The sequence below is a fragment of the Columba livia genome, chromosome 2 (assembly GCF_036013475.1).
Source record: "Columba livia isolate bColLiv1 breed racing homer chromosome 2, bColLiv1.pat.W.v2, whole genome shotgun sequence".
Classification (NCBI taxonomy): domain Eukaryota; kingdom Metazoa; phylum Chordata; class Aves; order Columbiformes; family Columbidae; genus Columba; species Columba livia.
Window position 1 is genome coordinate 145,468,105 of NC_088603.1, and position 21,863 is coordinate 145,489,967.

General features: G+C 33.8%; 1 protein-coding gene across 6 annotated transcripts in view; it reads right to left on the minus strand.

Annotated features, from left to right (window-relative positions):
* Positions 1-21,863, minus strand: part of CSMD3 (CUB and Sushi multiple domains 3) — a 631,749-nt gene that overhangs the window by 305,340 nt on the left and 304,546 nt on the right. For all 6 annotated transcript variants that reach the window (XM_065054280.1, XM_065054281.1, XM_065054284.1 and 3 more), the window contains 2 exons: positions 15,538-15,641; positions 11,485-11,597 (listed from right to left, as the gene is read on the minus strand). In XM_065054280.1, the coding sequence (XP_064910352.1) occupies positions 11,485-11,597; positions 15,538-15,641 (217 nt within the window). The remainder of the gene's footprint in view (positions 1-11,484; positions 11,598-15,537; positions 15,642-21,863) is intronic.

Here is a 21,863-nt window from a genome sequence, read left to right on the forward strand (position 1 = left end):
AGAATCAAAAGAGATTTAAAATAATTTATGGAGGAAAATATATAAACAAAGGAATAAAAGTGCAAAGTCCAAAATCCTCATTTTTTGCTGCTTAAAAATAATGTATTAAAAGAATAAATAATACATTTGTTTCCAAGATTATTTTCAGAATTATTTAATTTCTAAATGTTGACAACTCTATAGAATCTTTAGAGATTTTGTGAAACTTGGAAGTTAGAGACCAAATCACAGAATCACAGAATGTTAGGGTTTGGAAGGGACATCGGAAGATAATCTAGTCCAATCCCCCTGCTGGAGCAGGAACACTTAGACAAGGTTACACAGGAATGTGTCCAGGCAGGTTTTGAATGTCTCCAGAGTAGGAGACTCCACAACCTCCCTGGGCAGCCTGTTCCAGTGCTCCGTCACCCTCACCATGAAGAAGTTTCTTCTCATATTTAAGTGGAACCTCCTGTGTCCCGGTTTGTACCCATCACCCCTTGTTTTATCATTGGTTGTCACCAAGGAGAGCCTGGCTCCATCCTCATGACACTCACCCTTTACATCTTAATAAACATTAATGGGGTCACCCCTCAGTCTCCTCCAAGCTAAGGAGACCCAGCTCCCTCAGCCTTTCCTCATAAGGGAGATGCTCCACTCCTTTAATCATCTTCATGGCTCTGTGCTGAACTCTTTCAAGCAGCTCCCTGTCCTTCTTGAACTGAGGGGCCCAGAACTGGACACAATATTCCAGATGCGGTCTCGCTAGAGTAAAGTGGAGGGAGAGGAGAACCTCTCTCGACCTACTAACCACACCCCTTCTAATACTTCCCAGCATGCCATTGGCCTTCTTGGCCACAAGGGCACAATGCTGGCTCATGGTCATCCCGGTGTCCACTAGGACCCCCAGGTCCCATTTCCCTACTTTGCTCTCTAACAGGCCGTTCCCCAACTTATACTGGAACCTGGGGTTGTTCTTGCCCATATCGAAGACACTACACTTTCCCTTATTATATTTCATTATTTTTTTCCCCTACCAACTTCCCAGCCTGTCCAGGTCTTGCTGGATGGCAGCACAGCCTTCTGGTGTGTCAGCCAGTTCTCCCAGTTTGGGGTCATCAGCAAACTTGCTTACGGTGCACTCTGTTCCCTCATCCAAGTCATTGGTGAATATATTCAGTAGTACTGGTCCCAATACCGACCCTTGAGGGACTCCACTAGATACAGGCCTCCAACTAGACTCTATCTTATTGATCACAACTCTCTGGCTTCTTTTCTTTAGCCAGTTCACAGTCCACCTCATTACCTGATCATCCAGCACACTTCCTCAGTTTAGCTGTGAGGATGTTGTGGGAGACTTTGTCAAATGCTTTACTGAAATCAAGACAGACAAATAAAAGAGGGATTTTTTCATGGGTAGGGAGTTATTTAATCTCCCAATCCCCGTGCTCAGAGTCACCTGGAGCTGGTTGCCCAGGATCATGTCCTGTCAAGTTTTGAATGATCTCCAAGGACTGGTACTTTGCAACCTCTCAGTGCAACCTGTTCCAGTGTTTGATCACCCTCATAGTAGAAGAGTGTTTTTTTATATACAGAAGGAATTTCATGTTTTAATGTGTGTCAGTTGCCTCTTCTGGGTGCTACTGAGAAGAGTCTGCCTCCTTCTTCTTCATTCATTCCCATTGGTTATTGATACACATCGATAAGATATCCCTATGCCTTCTCCTCTCCTGGCTGAACAGCTCCAGTGATCTCATCCTCTTCTCATATGAAAGCTGCTCCAGCACTTTAATCACTTTTGTGACACCGTGACTTGCTTCAGTAAATCCATACATCTCTTTTACTATGTAGCCTGGAGCTGGACACAGCACTCCAGATGCAAGTAACAATAAGTTACAGTATTATTTCCTATGGCAGATGTAAAAGTTCAAAACCTATATAATATTCCATGAGATTTGCATAGGCAGAGAAAGTCTCAACTGCCTTTGTATATATAAGTAAATAGATATATATTATTAATACATGTATCATTCATTAATTATTTTCATAAGAGGAATTAGGAAAACTGGTAATTCACTAATTTGTTCTCTAACTCTTGCAAGTGGACTGTCTATGTAAAGGATGTGTCATACTTAACATGAAAATACTTTTTTTTTGAACGATTCTGTCAAGTAATGTCAAATTCTTTATCATTGTCTCAATCTACTCATGTCAGTTTATATATACACAAGCATATAAGCTTGCACTTCAGAGATTCAATTAAAAAAAAATTCTAAATATTAATTATATTTTTAGACTGTATAGGACCAAAGATTGTGACAAAAACCCCTAAATTCCACAGCACATTTTCTGGAAATTCATTAAGTTCACCTAATCATTTCAGCTTGGAACTTCCAACTGTTCATTGCTGTCCACTTTTTCACTTGTTCAATCAGACATCATAAATGTTCCTGAAGCTAAATGGAATTTTAGGCCATTTACTCTCATCTTGTGTTACTTCAGGTGACCAGAAGGTTACTCTTTAGAAGATATGAGAGTTTCAGTATGCAAAATATTTCAGTCTAGAATGAGGGGAGAAGAAAGAAAATAAAAAGGGAAAGGGGAAGCAAATTATTTCTACAACATATGAAGAATCTATTAATTGTGAATAAGAGAATATAGCACCAGATTTGACTAGATATTAAAACACAGAAAATGAAATAAAACAAATTTGGCAGGTAGTTTGAGCTGTTGCTTAAAGAAAGAAAAGACGCAGTGGTTGGACACCTTAGCACTACCTTGGAGCACTGGGCAGTCCATGAAGCATTTTGTTTTATGATAAAATTAAATCTTCTAGTGTTTTGTACATGCTGTGAGTCCATCACTTCAGGAAGCTCTGTGCAATGCAGCCACAAGAGGGACCACCATTAACTCAAGTTCAAGTATGGTAAAAGGAGACTAATGAGGCATAGAAAATTCTTGTTATAAAATATGCAGAGGAAAGAGCCAGGCTTGAACTAAGGGATCATTGCTAGTTGACAGAGAACACAAAAAATATGTATTGTAAATATTGAGGTAAATCCATTCAGAGATAAATAAGACTAAATATGGTCATAGAACTCTATATTCATGCCACTTTTTAGAGCTCTTCAGCTCAATGTATTCTAACTGCTATTCTTGTCATGTTGGGATTTCAAATTCTACCCTTTGCCCAGAAGGATCTTTCCAAAAGCACAAATTGTCTTAATATCTGTCTATGGGTTTTCATTTTCAGTTAACGTGATAAAATTCAGAAATGCTCATGATAAAATTTTCACTTAATTCCCACAAATAAATAAGCAGGATTTGGTATATTTTTTACCCCCAAATCAGATGTAAATAGTTAGTCTCTTGTAACATATATGCTTAACACATAGGACAACAGAACTGAATGCAGTTAAATACACACTAAAATGCTGAGGAGGATGAGTTAGACTAACAGCCTTTTAGCCCAGAGTCCTGGTTCAAGAAGCAGCCGATACTTAAGGACACAGCAAAACATTACCTTTCCATATGTAATGTTTTCAGGTTGCTCAGCACACTAATGTCAGAGGAGAGAAAATCCTTCGCTCTTCTTTATAGCTAGTACTATCAAAAAAGGTTTGATTGCCAAATGCTTTTAATTAAATATTGTAAAGCAGAAAGAATGACCTACAGTTTTATTGAACAAAATTAAAAAATCATGTAAGTCACCTTCAAATAACTTCTTGTCTGACCAGCTCTCCACTGACACGAGGGGAGTTGTAGAAAAAGGATCATAAATTTTGTCTCATGGAAATAATTACCTTCCTTTTAACCGAACAAAACCATTAAGTAGAAATATTAATTTTAAATTAAGACTTGTTGAAGACAAATAACCTCACTTTATAAATCAACTTGGCGATTATAATCTTAAACAATACTTATATGCAGAGGAATCAGAATTAAAATCAATAATCAAAAAGAAGCAGCATGCACAAGTAAATAAATATTTTAGGAAATAGAAATGTAAAATAGATCTAAAATGCAAAATTTCAAATCAATATCAAATATATACTCCTTCCAGAAACTATTTTAAAAGAAAACAAAAAAAAATCCTACATCCAAATGCATGATGATGCAACAGCTTTCTGAGGCATAGTTTATTTTTAGTTTTCATATGACCTAAAACCAATATATTTCTACTGAAAGATTATATAGAATCATAGAATCATTTTGATTGGAAAAGACCCTCAAGATCATTGAGTCCAAACATTAACCCAACACTGGCACGAAACCATGTCCCTAAGAACCTCATCTATACATCTCTTAAACACTTCCAGGGATGGTGACTCCAGCACTTCCCTGGGCAACCTGTTCTGATGCCTGACAACACTTTACGGGAATGTTTCCTAATATCCAATCTAAACCTCACCTGGTTCAACTAGAGGCCATTTCGTCTTGTTAGCATCATCATGTTTACAGCAACATGATGTTCCCATAAGGAGAAGTCACGTAAGGAGCAGGTATGAGGACAGTAAATCCTTTGAAACAAAATCTCAGAATGGAAATTAGGGAACTTCAGAGCTCACCCAAGGTACCAGCCTCCTCACTCCACATCCAGATGAGTTCCTAGCTCACATCAGCCACTTCCCCACCAAGCCATGCTTACTGTGCAAGTAGAGCCCTCCAGGACTTAAAACCAGCTAGCCTCCACTTAATCTCCTGTCATAGAATCAGAGAATCATTTTGGTTGGAAGAGACCATTAAGACCATGGAGTTCAACCATAATCTAAGCAATATGGGTAATAATTTATTGAAAAGCTAATTTCCAGTAGCTGCATATAATTTTATAATTTTTTAGCCTCCTAGTATGTGAAATTTTTAAGACCTTAATTTTAGTGTAACCTGTATAGCCTTTTAAGTATTCAGAAATACAGTTTAAGGAGCTATGGAAGATCAGAGCTGATGCAACATTAATCTATATTTCTCTCTATAAAATATATTAAATATACAGTTTTGAATATCTAGAAATTACAAATTAAGTACTAACATTTGAAAATCTTGGCTCATAGGTATATATGTGTGTGGGTAAATATATATGCACATGGACAAATTGCTATATGCAGTCTTGACTAAGAGTAGACAAGAAGTGTGTAGAACAGCATTATATTTTCATTCAAATGTAAAGCATATCTTGAGACAGGAAATTTCTCATCTCAGCAGGTGAACAGACATACCTTTCTGATAATTAAGACGAACTATCAAAGACTGAGATATCAACAGGCATACTGGAACAAATGAATAATAATAATTAAAAAAAAATAACAACAAACCACACTCAAAACCTATCTTGATGGTATGCATCAAAGTTTTGAAAGAACTTAGTTTCTAGCAACAACACATGATAATTTGTAATATGCCTCTCCCAACAAACAAATACCTACCAACAACAACTAATAATAACAAAAAAACCTAATAATTAAAAAAAATAATGTTACTCCATCAGAAAGAACAGAAATTTCTTATCTGCCTGTTTCTGAAGGTGTTTTAAAGCAATAGCACAAAACCTAAGTAATTTTTTGGACCTATGGTCACAGGAAAAGAGCTTGGTTTGGGGTCTCCTTAGACATATGACTTCATGTGTAGGTAGAAAACTTAAAGAATGTCTAATTTCTTGCTTAAGATCATCTTAGTACTGTATGACAGAGAGACAAATCTGAAAAGTACAGAAATGTAAACCTGAGATGTAACAAGACTGAAGAAATTATAACCAAGAATAAATTCATCTGACACATGCATAAAAATTACATCCACAAAGCAGCCTGGCATTTCTAAAGGAAAGTCCTGCATTAGAAGCCTACCAAGGCTTTCCAGAGATATTAGCTGGCCCAGAGATGAGAGAAATCCAGTTTACGTAGAGAATTTGCACTACCAAAGGGTATTTGAAGAAGTTCCTCATGGAAGGTTCTTACAGAGACTAGGATCTCTGTCACAAAAAGACAAACTTTTGATGAATATTTGCTTAAAATATATTTAATTGATGGTGAAAGTAAATGGCCAGTTCTTCCAGAGGAAATAAGTCACTAATGGACTTTTTTATCATCTAACATGTTTGACAATATATTTGTAGATATGCTGGAAAAGAAGGTAAGCAGTGTATTTTCTGTATTTTTCTGTATTTTCTCCAAAAAGAATGAAAAGGCATCAGACAAAGCCAGTAAAACTAAAGTAAACAAAGAAAATACTCATTGCAATGTCCTTGCCATAAAATATTCAGAACGCTGAAAGTGTACATGTGCTTAAGAGAAAAAAAGACAGTCATAGATGAAAAATCTTACAAGATTTACTTATTACAAATAGACTGGATTTAGTAAGTCTCTGTGCCACAAACTGTTAGAGTATAGGAAGGGATTCTGCAGAAGTATCACTATAATATTTGCTCTCTTTTCCTTATGTGATAATGAGTTAAATGGACCTTTATTGTGACTCTGTACAGCTGTTTCTCATATTCTTATAATCTAGGGATTACAAACATGAAACACATATCTTATGTCAAATACATTGTTTGAGATTTAGATAAAAAGATTATTATAATAAAGCATTTGGATAATACTGACAGAGTAGGGTCTATTACTGAAAATCTAGCAGTGAGTTGTGGCCAAAAAAAAGCAGGAGCAACAAAGAGAGTTAAATACAGCAAAAACGTTCATCTTGACAGTAAGTTAACAAGGAAGATGCCTCAGGTTTCTGCAGTGGATGTCCTTTTGCTTAATATCTTCAAGAGATAATCTGAAATAGGAATGAGCTCAAATTACAAAACTTGTCAATAACACACTTTCAGCAGAAATGGAATCAGGGACTGAGAAAGTTCTGCTTTATTCTATTGGTTAGTGGGGTTGCACAAAAAAGAAGCGTTCATTTATTGTTTTTATAAACACAAAGTAGTATTTGTGCTTATGAGTTTGAAGTAATCATGAGACCTACAAGGTTTAAAATTATTTACATTGATTTAGCACAGGAATTTTTGCCATTAATGTGAATCGCTGCTTGTCATTCTTTCTGCAAACTGAAGTTAAGATGCACAAGGAATATAACTGAGGGCATTATTATCCAACTAAATAAATTATAGGTATGATTCCAACTAGTTACTGCACCAGAAAGCGCACACAAATGAAACACATGATGGTACACACAGAAGAGAGTAGGTACCAAGGCAACAGAAATCATCAGAAGAGTGAAAACACTGTAAGAGACTGTAAGCTGAAATGGATAAGACTGAACAGCTCAGAAAATAGAAGTGTTACAGAGATTTAATTCATGATTTTGCAGCTCAGAAAGTACAAAAATTTCACTTTCCCTTCCCTTATATAATAAGGATTAGGTAGTATTAAATGAACAAAAAATAACTTGTCTCATGAAACGCAAAGTTACATAAGGAAAATACCTATGATCTCACTGAGTTCAGTAATTTCAGTTTTTCAGAAATTAGTCTATCATATGAACAACTAAAGCTGTATTTTTCTTAGTAGAATGGACATGAAGATACATGTTTCATAGATAAACTATTCTCATAACTTGTTGAGATGAGACCTGCCTGAAGCCCATATTTTGGCATATGTATCTCATTTCACACTTATTTCTGAATGACATGTTTCTAGACGTAATTAAGAAGACTAATACTGGATTAGACTATCTACCTAATTCAGTGTTCTGTCATCAACAGAAAAGCAAGTCCTGTCGAGCAGTTAGTCATGGAAAAAACATCTCTACAGCACCCATGATAAAAAACCTCAGACGCGTCACTGCTAGGAAAAAAGGATGAAATGTGGATCACTGACTCCAGGTGGCTACCCAAGGCTGCAATAGTGTACCAAGCTCTCCAGAATGCAAGTTGGTTGAAGCAAGATGAAAGTTATACTTCAGGAAAAAAAAAAAAAACAAACTTTCAAAATGCTGGTTTTCAGAGTGTAAATCCCATATCCTAAAATTAGATCGTCCTCATTTTTGGCTCAGATAGAGTTAATTTTCTTCACAGTACCATGTATAGTGCTGTGTTTTAGATTTAGTGTGAGAAGAATGTTTATAATACATTGATATTTTAGTTGCTAACAATGTCAAGGAATTTTTAGCTTCTCATGCTGACCTGCCAATGAAGAGGTGGAGAGTGCAGAAAAGGCTGGAAGGAGATACAGCCAGGTCAGGTGACCCCAACTGACCAAAGAGATAATCCATACCATATGACGTCATAGTTAGCATAAAGTCTGGGGGAAGAAGAAGGAAGAGGGGCAGGACGTTCACAGTAATGGCATTTGTTTTCCCAAGTAACTGTTAACACTTGATGGAACCCCAAGTAAATGTTGAATATTTCCAGGGACAGTGCATCTATCACTTCTCTGGGCAAGCTGTTTCAGTATTTTACCACCCTCCTTGTAAAAATATTCTTCCTCGTAGCTACCCTGAACCTCCCCTCTTTTAGTTTAAAACCATTACTCCTCATCCTATTGCAACAGACCCTACTAGACAGTCTGTCCACATCTTCCTTATAAGCCCCTTCAAAGTACTGAAAGGCCTCAATAACATTTTCCCACAACCTTATCTTCTCCAGGGTAAAGGATATTGAATAACGACATCCCACAACCTTCTGTTCCTCCAATCATATTCCATGTAGAAATCGGAACAACCCTTACTCTTGAAAATTACTGCCAGACTCAAACCTAAATGTCAGTTAAATTGAAGAACGTCTTTCTGAATTTTGATGGGATGAGGCACATACATCTCCACTATCTCTGTAGTTGTTTGGTCTCAGAATGTACAGAAGCAAATATTTAGGCATTAAAACATTTTAGTGAAAACTTATTTTAGCTATTAGCAAGTACTGTTATTGAGTATATTATCAAGTAATTAACTCTGACGTAAGCATGTCTGTAAAGTGAAACAGAAGATACATTATCCATACTATCTGTAAGAATTTCATTGTGTTTCAGTGGTTTTACTTTGTACAAGCCTTATCAGGTCCTGATAAATACCCATTAGGAGCTGTAGCACATGAAGAATGCTATTCCCAATGCTATTCTAGTGCATTTTATGAATTAATTCAAAGGAATATAATCTGTACCTTTCAAGACTACTCCATGATGAAAGCTAAAACAAGGAGAGTAGGAATGATTGGAGTGATCGGAAGATCACACTACTACATCTAATCTAAAATGCTAAGGCAGCTGCACCCTTTATGTAAGCAGAAACTTACAAGATCTAAATATATAGTATATAAAAATAGATACAGTATCAGCTGTAGTTGGTACCTAAGTGGATGGCAGAAATTGTGACGTGGAAGGGAGCAAGTAAAAGGAATTTTATTACAGGATTTTATTTAGTCCATTAAAGATAAATAAAAGCATGTTGGGCATACATTTCTAATAGTTCATGTAGTCACCTAAAATAACATGTCCTCTGACCCTAACTCCCAGAAATCACAATTCTCTTAAGTAACTATAAACATTATTAAGAGAAAAGCCTTTACAATTTTTTATCCTAGTAAAGAAGTCAGTGATTTGTCACAGCCCTGAGTGCACTGTTCTAACTCAGTGACTCAGTTTATGTCATTGGACTTTCTCTCAATTCCCAGTTCATAGGTTCTAAAACTTTATTTGCAATCCAGCTGCTTATCCAAAATACTATTTGTTTAGAAGTCTCTTTTCAGAGTTTACCATCATTAACAGAAAGGACTTAACCACAAAGAAAAACTAACAGAAATCAATAGTAAGCTCCCAAATTTGCCTTCTCCCTGCTTCCCTTGTTATTTGAGGGAACACTGCCTGGATTCTGACACCTCTAATGAAACCAGCCTCTCAGTTATCAAAGTAAAGACAACTGATAGAAAAAAAATATCCCATACTCTAGATATGAGGGAAAAACAAAACACCACACGTCCACTGAATGTTTGATAAATTCAAATGCTATTTAGTAAAACAGTGTAGGGCAAGAAAGAAATACAGATGCAATATCTAGGTGTGCAATCACAAAGTCGATTATATGAAGGTGAGATTGTGACTGTTCACCCTTTCTGTCCCCTTCTACCTGTTCATATTGAATTAATTTTATTCTTACAGAACTGTAGCTTCTAGGAATAAATGTAACTCATGAATAAAGCAAGGCATAGCACTATATTGTAAGACACTAGATCATAACCCTCTGCTTTGTGCAAATTTAAATTATTGCAAACAAAGTTAATTTTACTAGAAAAGGATCCTGTAAACAAAGGAAAAATTGCTTGACATGTGCAAATAATTTTGAATTCTGGAAATCAACTTCAGATCTAACAAGCTTCCTTTTTCACTCAGGTGATGTTCAAGGTTTGCTATATTAATAAATTTCTTCATGTCTTTATACAATCCAGGGTCTTACTAAGTACCATACAACAACGCAGTAAGATCTTTCTATCTTGTTTGTCTCAATCTAAATATCAAGAGCACAGAAGCACACTTGTGCCGTAGAGCACAATATAGAGCAAAATATATGTGCACTATAGAGCAAAATATAAATGGACCGCCAAAGGAAAACTATAGACAGAAAAAAAATAGCAAGTCACATTGTGCAGGTTTACTCCCAATATGCTGATGCACTCCATGTGCCTATCCTCAACAATATCATCTCCATTTCTCACACAAATGGTTGTTGGTTTAACTTTTTCTTTTCCTCTTTCCCCTTCTGATGAATAATTTTGATGAATAGTCATATTTTCAGTTATCTGGTTTTGGTGAAAGGCAGAAATCATACCATTTAAACATTTGTTGCAAGAAATACATGCAGCTAAGTTAAAGGTAATGTAAAAATAGTAAATATAACTAATTCTGTTATAACATAGAATTGCATATATATATATATATATATATATGTAATTCTTAATTTTTTGGTTAATACTGCTTTTCATGCTATATGAAAACTCTATGTTCTCCCAGAAGCCTCAAATAGCAACAGCTGTTTTATGTTATGCATTATAGATCTTTCACATTTTAAGATCATAAAGAAAAACATTATTAGGTAAATTTGTCTTAGCCCAAAACTCCTAAATAATTCCAAGTCTTTGCTTGAGGGTTGGTTTGTGTCTTTTTTTTTTTTTTTTTTCCCCTCTGTTGTGGTAAACATGATTAATTTTAAAAAATGTAGGAAATATTAATTTTCTTTATTTAGCTTTAAATCATTGAATTATTTCAATTTAATATTTTTCAATGTGAAAGAACAGAAAATAAATCTGAAACTACATGCCAAATATCAGCTGCTGTAAAAAAAAAAAAAAAACAACAACTCATAAATTGTGTGGTTTCATGTGACATAAGACCTTTAAAGAGAAGAAATGTATTTTTTGTATTTTTTCAAACTGAGCTTGCATTTTCTTAGTTTTTTTTCTTTTTTTAACCAACAAAACTAAAAATAGAATGCATCCCCTAATATGAAAGAAAAACCTGACATAATATTGCCTTAATTTTTGCTACACCATTAAATTTGCTTCCAATAATGTACTGTTACCTTTGTAGTTAACCTTGAAGCCAATTGAACCCACACTTTCATCCGTTTGTAGATGCAACCACATCTGATTGCTCATGCTCACAATTAAGTCTGGTACAAAGCTCCCAGTTAACCTATAGATAGAAAAAAAGAAAAATCCATAAAGCCATTAAGTAACGCTGTTGTTAGCCGGTTAGGATTTTTTTTTGTTTCTCTTTTTCAAGGAATCTAAAAACTCAAGTATTTTTTAGGATCTTTTGTTTTGTTTTCAAATTAATTGTATTCAGCACACACCAAATTATTTATCTACTGGCTGGTTAGCCAACACAGCTCTCAAGGTTCCAATGACTGCAAATTTGATAGCAATGTATAAAAACAAGCAACATATGCTTGTGTTGTACTGAAATATTTCATCTCACTTTCAGTTGCTGGTCTAGAAAGACATGTGTGTCCCCTAATCTTGAACCTTACCTGGCAGTCCTGTGTCTTGTACTCTCTCACCTCCCCTCATCACAACAATGGAAGAATGTGCCTGATGGACTCAGCTGACATTCATTCATTCATTAATAAAAATACCAGATGTCAGAACTTTAAAACCTCCTAATGATACAGGATGTTGATTAATTAGAAAAAACATTTTTTTTTTCTTTCCAGCTGTTCATATTGTTTGTAAAAATTTGCAAATCAATGCAATCCTAAATGTTCATTTTGTTTGCAGAATGAAATATTGTTATATCAAAAATGAAATGTTGTGAAAGCTGAAGTTTTATGTTATATTGCATTTTTCCTCAAAACTTTATCACAAATTTAGTAAGAATATTAGCTAAAACAGAATGGTGCAAAGTACTAGAAGATTTTCCATTCTTGTAAAAAGGTTCACAAGCACAAGAGTGTGTAAGAATGAGAACTTTTAGTGTGTTTTTTGCAGTTCTTACCATATTTTAAAGCTAGCTGAAACTTCAAATGGACTATTTTAAATATATTTTGCAGCTAACTTTAGTTCTCCCATCTGGTCTTTTTTAGTTTGTTTCTGTATGAAATACTCTGTGGGAGAAATTCTTGTCTATTTCCCACATCTGTATCCACAGATGGAGCTACTACAAAGTCTCTTGCCAGAACTGAACAAGTAAATGTCTGGCCAAAATAATGTACTACATGCTCATTCCCACACTAAGGGAAAGTGTCTTCAGTGAGTTCACTGCCAAATTAATAGATTAACAGGATGTTTCTCAGAAACAGCACTGGTGTAATGGCTAACAGATTTTTGTAATTGTCACTGGTGACTGACAATATATTTTGGGAACATTAAAGCCATTGTGAATATTAATCTCTTTGCAATGTCAGAGAGAATATTTCCTATGATAAACAGCCACCAAATTTTTTATCATTTCTATTTACAGAAGTCATTTATAAATATTTTTTAAATGCAGGCAGTTTTCAGAAACAATATTTTTCATTTGAATATGCATTTTTGAAAATAAGAATAGATCAACAGAACATAGAATTCACTTGTTGCTCTTTTTCAAGTTCTTAGGGATCCTTGTACAATATTTGGGAAGATTTTGGGGCCATAGAGCAATAAGATTCAGGAAAAAACAGCATTAATTGAAGGAAGCTATATAAGGTAATAATTAAATTCTACAGTTAGGATTTTTTCTTTATTTCTCTCCTCCTTCCTCTACCCTGGATTCATTACTTAGATTCCTCTCCTGGAAGCACGATCTTAAACCTTCCCATTCAAAAGATGATCAGTAGACACTGTAAACAGCAGAAATGGATGATACCTCCCTTTTTATTAAACATATTAACAGTCATGGCAACCATTAGGGTGTTTTCCACCTCTTCCTCTAGGACTCCAGAGCTACCCCTCCCACATACTAGTGACATACACTCCCCCCAGAAAATACACTGAAGACTAGGTTAGAGGATATTCAGAAGATTAGAACACTCTCCATCTGCTGAAGATGATCTGTAATATGAAAGAGTGGATCCATGTACACCCAACATAGCAAGCATACAAAAAGAATGAGTTTCATGCCTTGTGCACGGGATTTTCCAGTTTCATGTTACAGGAACCAGTGCCCACATATCACATTAAAAGTCACATGCAGCAGCTGTCAGACCAAGGTGCTGAAAGCAGACTTCCAAACATCCTGAAAAAGTGTTGTGACTGATGTGTGTAGGAGGACTCACTTTTTATTTTCCTTCTTCCCCTCTGTCCTTTTGTAACAAAACTGCTCCATCTTGCACAGATCTTAGGTCCATAGGAAATCACTAAGAATGACTTTATATTAATCATGTTGTCAAACACAGACAAAAATGTATTTCATTCAGATTTTGGTTCACTTAGGTGCTAGGCTTACTAGCCTGGAGCAGTCTGTCATGTTGCTGCATGCATTTCTGTAGGCACAGAATTATAGGCGTGAAGGAAACTTAATGGCAAGCACTGAAATGGCTTTGGAGTTTAGCTACTTCTGTGATTAGTACCAACAGAGTAGCAATTATCAGGCATGTGATTCTCAATTTAGGAAGAATAATTCTATCTATTTAAATGCCACTTAAATGCAGTTTTTGGTTCTGAACCTCCCTGTCTAGCAGTGACCAGTAAAACTAGTACATTAAACACCAGGATAGTTTTCCTGATTAACTTTGCTAAATTGAAGGATAAATATTTTCACATCATTTACATGTAAACCAGACATTCAACTCAATATTCTTCAGCAATTTGCTGGAGGAAAGGTAATTATTTTAAAATTTAGAATCTGAAATTAAGTCATACAAAAGTTGATTTATTTGATATGCATTGTATCTCAGACAAACTCTGCATGGCACACAGGAGAAAAGATTTACGAGTTTTTTACAGTACTCAATTATATTCCATCTTCCACATATTTTTTAAAAACATTTTAATTTTAATGACTTCAACACTGATACTTCTGATCACAGAACAACCAGTGATCATATCATTGGTAAACTAAAATAATATATGTGTGGCTGATTCTACGATGTTATTTAATATTAAAATCCTACAAATTAATTGGGGGATGTTTTGCTTTTCCAGGATCCCCATAGTAAAAATTCTATAAAATTATTTATCTAGTTTTTTAGAGAAGAAGTCTTCTTATCTGTTACTATAACATATCCAGACTGTATTACTCACAATTTTAAATATCATTCTGCTGTGCATTAATATCTTACTGTAATTCAAGTACCAATGAAAAACAATACTTCAGTTTGGTGAACTGGTACTTAAGTATTCTTTCCACATGAGAGGTTATTCTATATAATTTAGGAATCAAAGAGTATGTGAAATTTAATTCCAGCATTATCAAAAAGATATTTTGAAGTTTGGTACTGTTACTGTTTGTGAAATACAAATGGCCATACTTTCCCACTTCTTCAAACTGTTATTAGTAACGATAATCACATCTGTAATCCACTGAAGAAAATTTACATTATCCCAAAGTAGTTGCACTTGGAATACCTGGCCAAATCCAGGTCTCCTTGTTGCTAAGAAGAGATGGAATTATTGTAAAAACAATAAGATGTAGAAGATTAGACAGTCTGTCCTCTGAAGGGTAAATCTAAGGGGGAAATCATGATGAAAACATGCAAAACATGAAACAGCAGAACTCTCTGCTCGAAGTTTTTCAATTAATAATATTAATGAGATAAAATTAGGAAAGAAAAAAAAGAAGGTGAACATTGGTTTTGGTATATTTGAACAACAAAAATCCTTGATATCATTCTTATGATGAATAAAGGAAAGTTACAATATATAAAAATTGTATGACTACATGTCCACGAAGTATACCACAGGGAATATCATTCTAAGGAATCCTAATTTTGCTTTTTTTTTTTTTTTTTAATTAGGTAAATTTTGTACTGAACATCTATCACATCTGCTTCTGTTCCGATCTGTGTTTTCAGTATGTAACCCATTTGAACTAATGATAAGTTAAGCTACTTACTGAAATGTCAGCTTATTAAAACAAAAACAATCAAACCAACCAAAACAACAACAAAACCAAAACAAATTATAATACACACACACTGTAAATTCAAAAGACTTACACTTGAAGCACAGTTTTAGGGTCACCCACTTCTCCTCCATCACCAATTGTCAGTGTGTCATAGCCAATCTCCAGATCAAATTCTTCAAAATTTATCTGAATAACCTAGGAAATAAAATAAGTAAATACACTTTAGAAATAAAAAATGTACCTGAGAGATGAGTCTGTAAGTAAGCTTTCAGCAGTGTAAATACAGTAGATTTTCCAATTAATACTTGTAATTTAGCATATTTTAAAATAAATTATTGTCATTAACCCAGAAGTTTTGGTTAATGAAACACAAATTTTAATAATTTTAAGGTATCATCACTCTGCTGACCTCCTCAAAGCACTGTCATTTCACTTATTTATTTATTTGTTTCAAGTTTAACACAGTTCTGGATAATCGCATTACTTTTAGAGTAAGATATACTTTGTGCAATACAGTTGTCTTAAAATAAGAAATTAATAGTTGGATTTCACTGAGTAAATGCAGTGAAGGCAAAGAACATAATTTACTCCTGACATCTATAATGTGAATCAAGTAGGATAAAGCTGGATCAGAGGTAAGAGTGATTTTCTTATTTCATGAACCTGCGTAAAATGCAGCTATCAGAAGCTTGAACATTTTTTATATCCCATAATTTAAACTGCAGCATCCATATTTAATGCTGAAAGATAAAGGTTACAGCTACATTTTAAGAATACAATGAATTTTTCACTTAGAGAAAAACTCAGCCATATAATTAGAAAAAAAGTATACTGTTTCTACTCAGGTATTAACCACGCTATCTCTGTCTATTTAAAATAATAAAAGTTCCTCAAATTTTCATATAGATAAAAACGACAGAATACTTATATGTAGGAATTTTTAATACTTATATCTGTAATAAATGGTCTTTAATTATTGTTAAAACTGAGAGCTGAGAGTGTTTGTGTTTAAAGCTGTGGATGCCATTCTGATGGATTAATATCCCTTGAAAGCCCATATTACTTTGTTACACTGGGGTTGTAGTAATTGTCTGAAGGACACATTTCTACAAACAAAAGCCAGTGCTGGCAAGCTGGAGAAACTGATATAGTTCTGAGGATTGTATTTTTTTCCAAAAGGAGGAGAAACACTTAAACACTTTTCTTTACAGGTGTAAGTGAGAACATAAGTACACTGAGGAACAGCTGCTTTGGCGTACTCACAGAAAAAAGTGCGTGTGTGTGTCCGTGTGTGTATGCATTACACCCCAGGGAATACAGTCAAGTACAGAGAGTTAAAAAGGCCCAGATGGAGAGGACATGGAAAATTGTGCAGGCAAGTAGCTGATTAGCTCTAATTGTCTGAGTAAAGCAGACAAAACAACACATAAATCTTCCTAATCTTCTTAGTGTAAGAAAATATTCTAGATGCTTTGTGTTGTTCTAACCACAAAATTTGTAAGCCTAAAAATAAGAATTTAAACTAAATTCCTTAACTAGATTTAAGGTTGACACATATTTAATTCACTATTGATAAAATAAAATTTAAAAGAAGAAAAAAAGAAAAAAAAAACACAAATAAGAAAGAAAAAATAATAGAAAAGCATCTTCATTTTTGGTTGACATTTATATTATGTGCAATTAGATGTGCAGTTATATCAGAACATGGTAAAGCTCCACAATAAAACATGGAAGTTTCTAAGCAAAGAATATTAGTATTGAATTCAAGTTGAAAGGATATTTCACTTATTAACAGAAACACATTTTTCAATAGTATCAATACTTAAGCACTACAGCATAAGAAACTTCAACTTATATTCATAATATCATGAAATCGAAGTGTTAAGAAAACTTGTATAATTACTTCATCCATCTAAATCCTAATCTTATTTTCCATTAAATACAAGGAGAAATTTAATCTGATTAGCCTGTATTTCTTGGTAAGTGTAACAGTAAACATATTTTAATTAATATCCTTCCAGGTATTTCATATTAATGAAAAACTACCAAATCGATAAAATCATTCATCTTTTTTGTAGTTGAAATACTGGTCTTTATAAGCAGTGTCAGAGAGCTAAAACAGCTTTTCTTTGGCACAGCCAAGAATAGCTCATGCTACATGTATTTCATTGGAGAGGAGGGGAGGACAGAGGTTAAAGAAAATATAAGCTCCAAGTGTTTCAAAATACCTTATCTTTTTTTTCAGTTAGGGCTGACCAGGAAAAAAAAAACAAAAAACAAAAAACAAAAAACAAACAAAAACAAAAAACAAAAATTTCTATTTGTATGATTAAGGTTCAAAATATTTCCTTCATTTCACTGGAGAAATGTAAGATTTTTTTCAATATTTGTTAACTCAATTAAAAATACCTCAGTCCTTAGGGAATACTGTGGAACACATGCAAAAAAGCAACCCTAAGTTTGCTTAGTTTGCTTTTATTGTTCAAATCATAGGCTTAAGCTTATATCTTTCCACTAATCTGTGGTGAATCCCCAAATTTTTGATGCTCAGTTTTATCCTAGAAGACTATTGGCTGTTCTGATGTAATGTCTCACAGTTCTGCAATCTGACAATCTGAAATTATTTTCTAAGAAAGCTTTTCTAATTTTAATAAAATAGATGTACATCTAAAAAAAAAAAAAAAAAAGTTTTGCTGCACTAAAATGCATGTTTTATTAAAAATTTCTGGCCCACTGTCTTTGTAACTTACCTAAAACTGAGATAATGGATAGGTATGACTTTGTAAAGTGCATAGATTTGTCTACATCTGTCTTGTATCATAATCTGTGAAACAGTCACATTTTTACCTTAAGAAATAGCAATAAAGTCGTTAATAACTTTCAAAGTTTAGGAATATATTAAACATTAAAATATTATACTAAGTGGCTCTAAAAATTTGGAATTTAAACATGTGAAAATCTTATTCTTGCAGTTGTTATTACTATGATTTCTTCTTAAAGGTTTCGGGATCAACTGAAAATTAGAAAATGCTGCAACTTTGTACAAAACTTCCAGTAGTAAAACAAAACCAGAAACAGTAACCACCAATAGGACCGTATTTTATTTATAGGAAAAAGTCAAATATTATTGCTTGAGACAGTAAATCATTTTGCATATCATGCATACCTCTGCTGGAAGAGGGCTAGAAATGGATAGCAAAACTACTCCAGACACGTTATAGTACAAATAAAATATTTCATAACTCCAGATCATTAAAGGGTAGGCAAGCAACTCCATTTAACCTACTAATCTATTTCAATTTAGGCTTAACATACCACACCTGACCTGATTTACAGTACAAACTTTGGGTTTAGCAGAGTAAATTTGCCATTTATTTGCCAAATATATTTGTTGATTGACACTTGGAGACATTACATTTTAAGGGAATTTGCACAAATAGAGCAAGAGTAACATACAGCAACAGCAGAGCTGTCAATATCCAACATGCAAGAAGCATAAACTCATAAACTACAAATGTAAGGCACAAGCATTTGTCTGTTTTAACTGTGAAAAACAACTGTATGTATATATATATATATATTAAAAAAAAAAAAATCGTCCTCTGCTCTTGATGTGTGAAGTAAATATGTACAATAAAAAATGTACTTGAAATCTTTGCAAATATGCCTGAATGGAAAGAAAATTAGTATTGTACTCTCAGTGATAAGATACATTTTCAGATTTTTTGTTTTACAATGTTAGATTTAGTTTGAACAGATCCAAAGATGGCTTGATTTGTCAGTGCTCATTATCTTGATTATTCATTTTAGAATACTAAAACGGTATTTTGATTGTATCAGCATTTGAAGTTGAGCATGCTGGAACCTTTCAAAAGAAAAGCTGAGACTTAGGTAAAATGAGTAAACTTATGATTTTATTATAAACCTGCCCAAAATCCTGCTTTTACCAGTCATCTAACATTTTGTCTTGTTTGTTTGATTTTTTTTTCTGCAAAAGTTGTAAATGGCAAACCAAAGGCAGGTGGCATCCTTGAATCAGTTTAACAGTAAAGTAAAACCTCAAGGTGATTCTACATTTTAGCTGCTACTGTAAGGATAAACACTTCAGGGAAAATTGTGCTGATTTGTTACTATGTTCTATATATTTTTGAATCAGATTACCATTACTAAACTGTGCTGTTGTTCTGGTTAGTAGATGCACAGTAATCAGAAGCACAAAGACAGGTATTCTTGATCTATAAATTTAAGTAAAGCCTTTTTTTCCAGTTTTCCAGGGCAAGATATGAGCATCATCAGTATAAATTGGATTTGATCTATTGTTTTTATTGACCCATATCAACAGTGACCATGTTTAAAATTTATTTATGTATTTGTTGTATTTATGCCCCACCCCACAATCTCATTTAAAACTGAATAAAAACAAAAACAAAAGAAAAATGCAGAGGGACCACAAAATATTTTCAAATGGTCAGATATACTTTCAGGGAACAATACTATGGACAAATATATTTCACCAGTTATTTGCCTGAACTACAAGATTCTGGATAGTGGGATAACACCATCAAAAGTGGGTTCTGGAAGGTAGGCACAAGAGAGAAATTTCAAAGATGCAGAATTCCAGCTAGAGGCAGTTTACCACCATACTCATGATCTATCATTTCACAAATTACAAGTCAACTAATGATATCAGATATGTGTTTGTATAATCACAGAGCTGAGAATAATATCTTTACTCAAAATCAAGCAAAATAATAATTGCTAATCTTTTTCACAAAGAGCTATGCATTAGTCCTTGATATTTTGTACTTTTATAGTAGCTTTTGTGATGTATCCAGCAGGTAGCAGACTACTATAACTATCCTGACACAGACTAATCATATAATGAACTGTTTTTTTCAGAGGATATTATTAAACATGTCTCTAGACACTACTGTTAGGAAAAAGGAATCTTTCTTTTCTTCTTCCTCCATAGACACATATAAACAACCAATTTATTTAAAATAAAATATGTTGAGTTATGCACTCTTTATTCACTAAAATAAATATGAAAGTAACTGAAAGGAAGACAATAGTCTCTCTATATCCTGGTCTGCTTTTGTTGTTTATAAACCCAGAAGCAATAAACAACTTATAATTGATGAATTAAATTAAAATAATAAACCCAGAAGCAAATAAACAAACAAACAAATGATAACAATTCTAATATTATCAAAGCTATATAGAAAAAAAGGTCCTATTTGAAAAACAACTTTCTGAAAATTATGGTGACTAATAATTTTGCAAGCAGTCTTCCAAAGGAAGAAATGGAAGCAGAGGTCTCATTTCTAACAAATTTTGGTGAATGTACCTCCTTTCTGTGCCTTGGAATATAGCCTTTGAAATCCACTTCTTGGGCAAAACTGAGTCTGTTATCCAGCTCATAAGTAACAGAGGAGAAGACTTTACAAAAAGTTAATGGATGACTTGAGGACTTCCTACATCTCTTCAGAGGGAGAACATACTTAGGAGGATGTGTTCCAGATAGCAACCATTCCAGATAATTGTTCAGTATGACTGTGTCTAGTTCCTGAACTAGCTCACCAAAGATTTATCAAAGAAAGCAGTGTTCCAGGTAAAGTACTCAACTTTTTAAAATTTCAAAACATATAAAGCAGAATTGTAACAGAAATTAGTATATGTGTTTCAGAACTGCTTCTAAAGGGGAAGCATAACGGTTTAAAATTGTATGCATTTCCACATGTGCATCTGTTGTCCTAAAGCTTCCAATGCAAATGTACCTCTAAAAATATTTTTGGAGGTGTAGTAATGTTTTCACTCCATAAAATTTGACATTTTACCAGTAAAATAATAATGAAGAAGTTTATAAAGCTATTATGAATCTTTTATCCTCAGAAGAGTACTTAAAATTAAGCTAAGATATAGCTTAAGTGAGCTATATCTTAGATAATATTAATAGTAAGGAACAAATTTGAATTAAAACATCTAGCAAAAATACGATATTATTACATATTATTTTGCTGCACATTACATATAATCCAATGATTCAAAACATCCAAGAACTGCTAGCAGCTGTGTAGCATAACAATAGTTTAATTGGCTCTCTGGTAGTCACCTATTACAGGAACAAAACACAATCCAAAAAGAAAGAGTCTAAATATTAATCAATTCTGTGTTTTCAAATTAGATTTAATTTGATCATTGAGTATCAGAGAGGATGAGAAAAGGGGTAGAGGGACAAGAAAAGGAGAGAGAAAACTTGGAGATTTCTAGAACATTGTAGAAAAAAGCAGGTGACACACAAAGCCATAAGATAATTTGAAGACATAAATGCTTACCAACTGAACTGGAAAGCTACTTGTATATTGTTCAGTCCATTTGTTGTCAATACGGTTAATCATACTTAACTGTAGACATCTA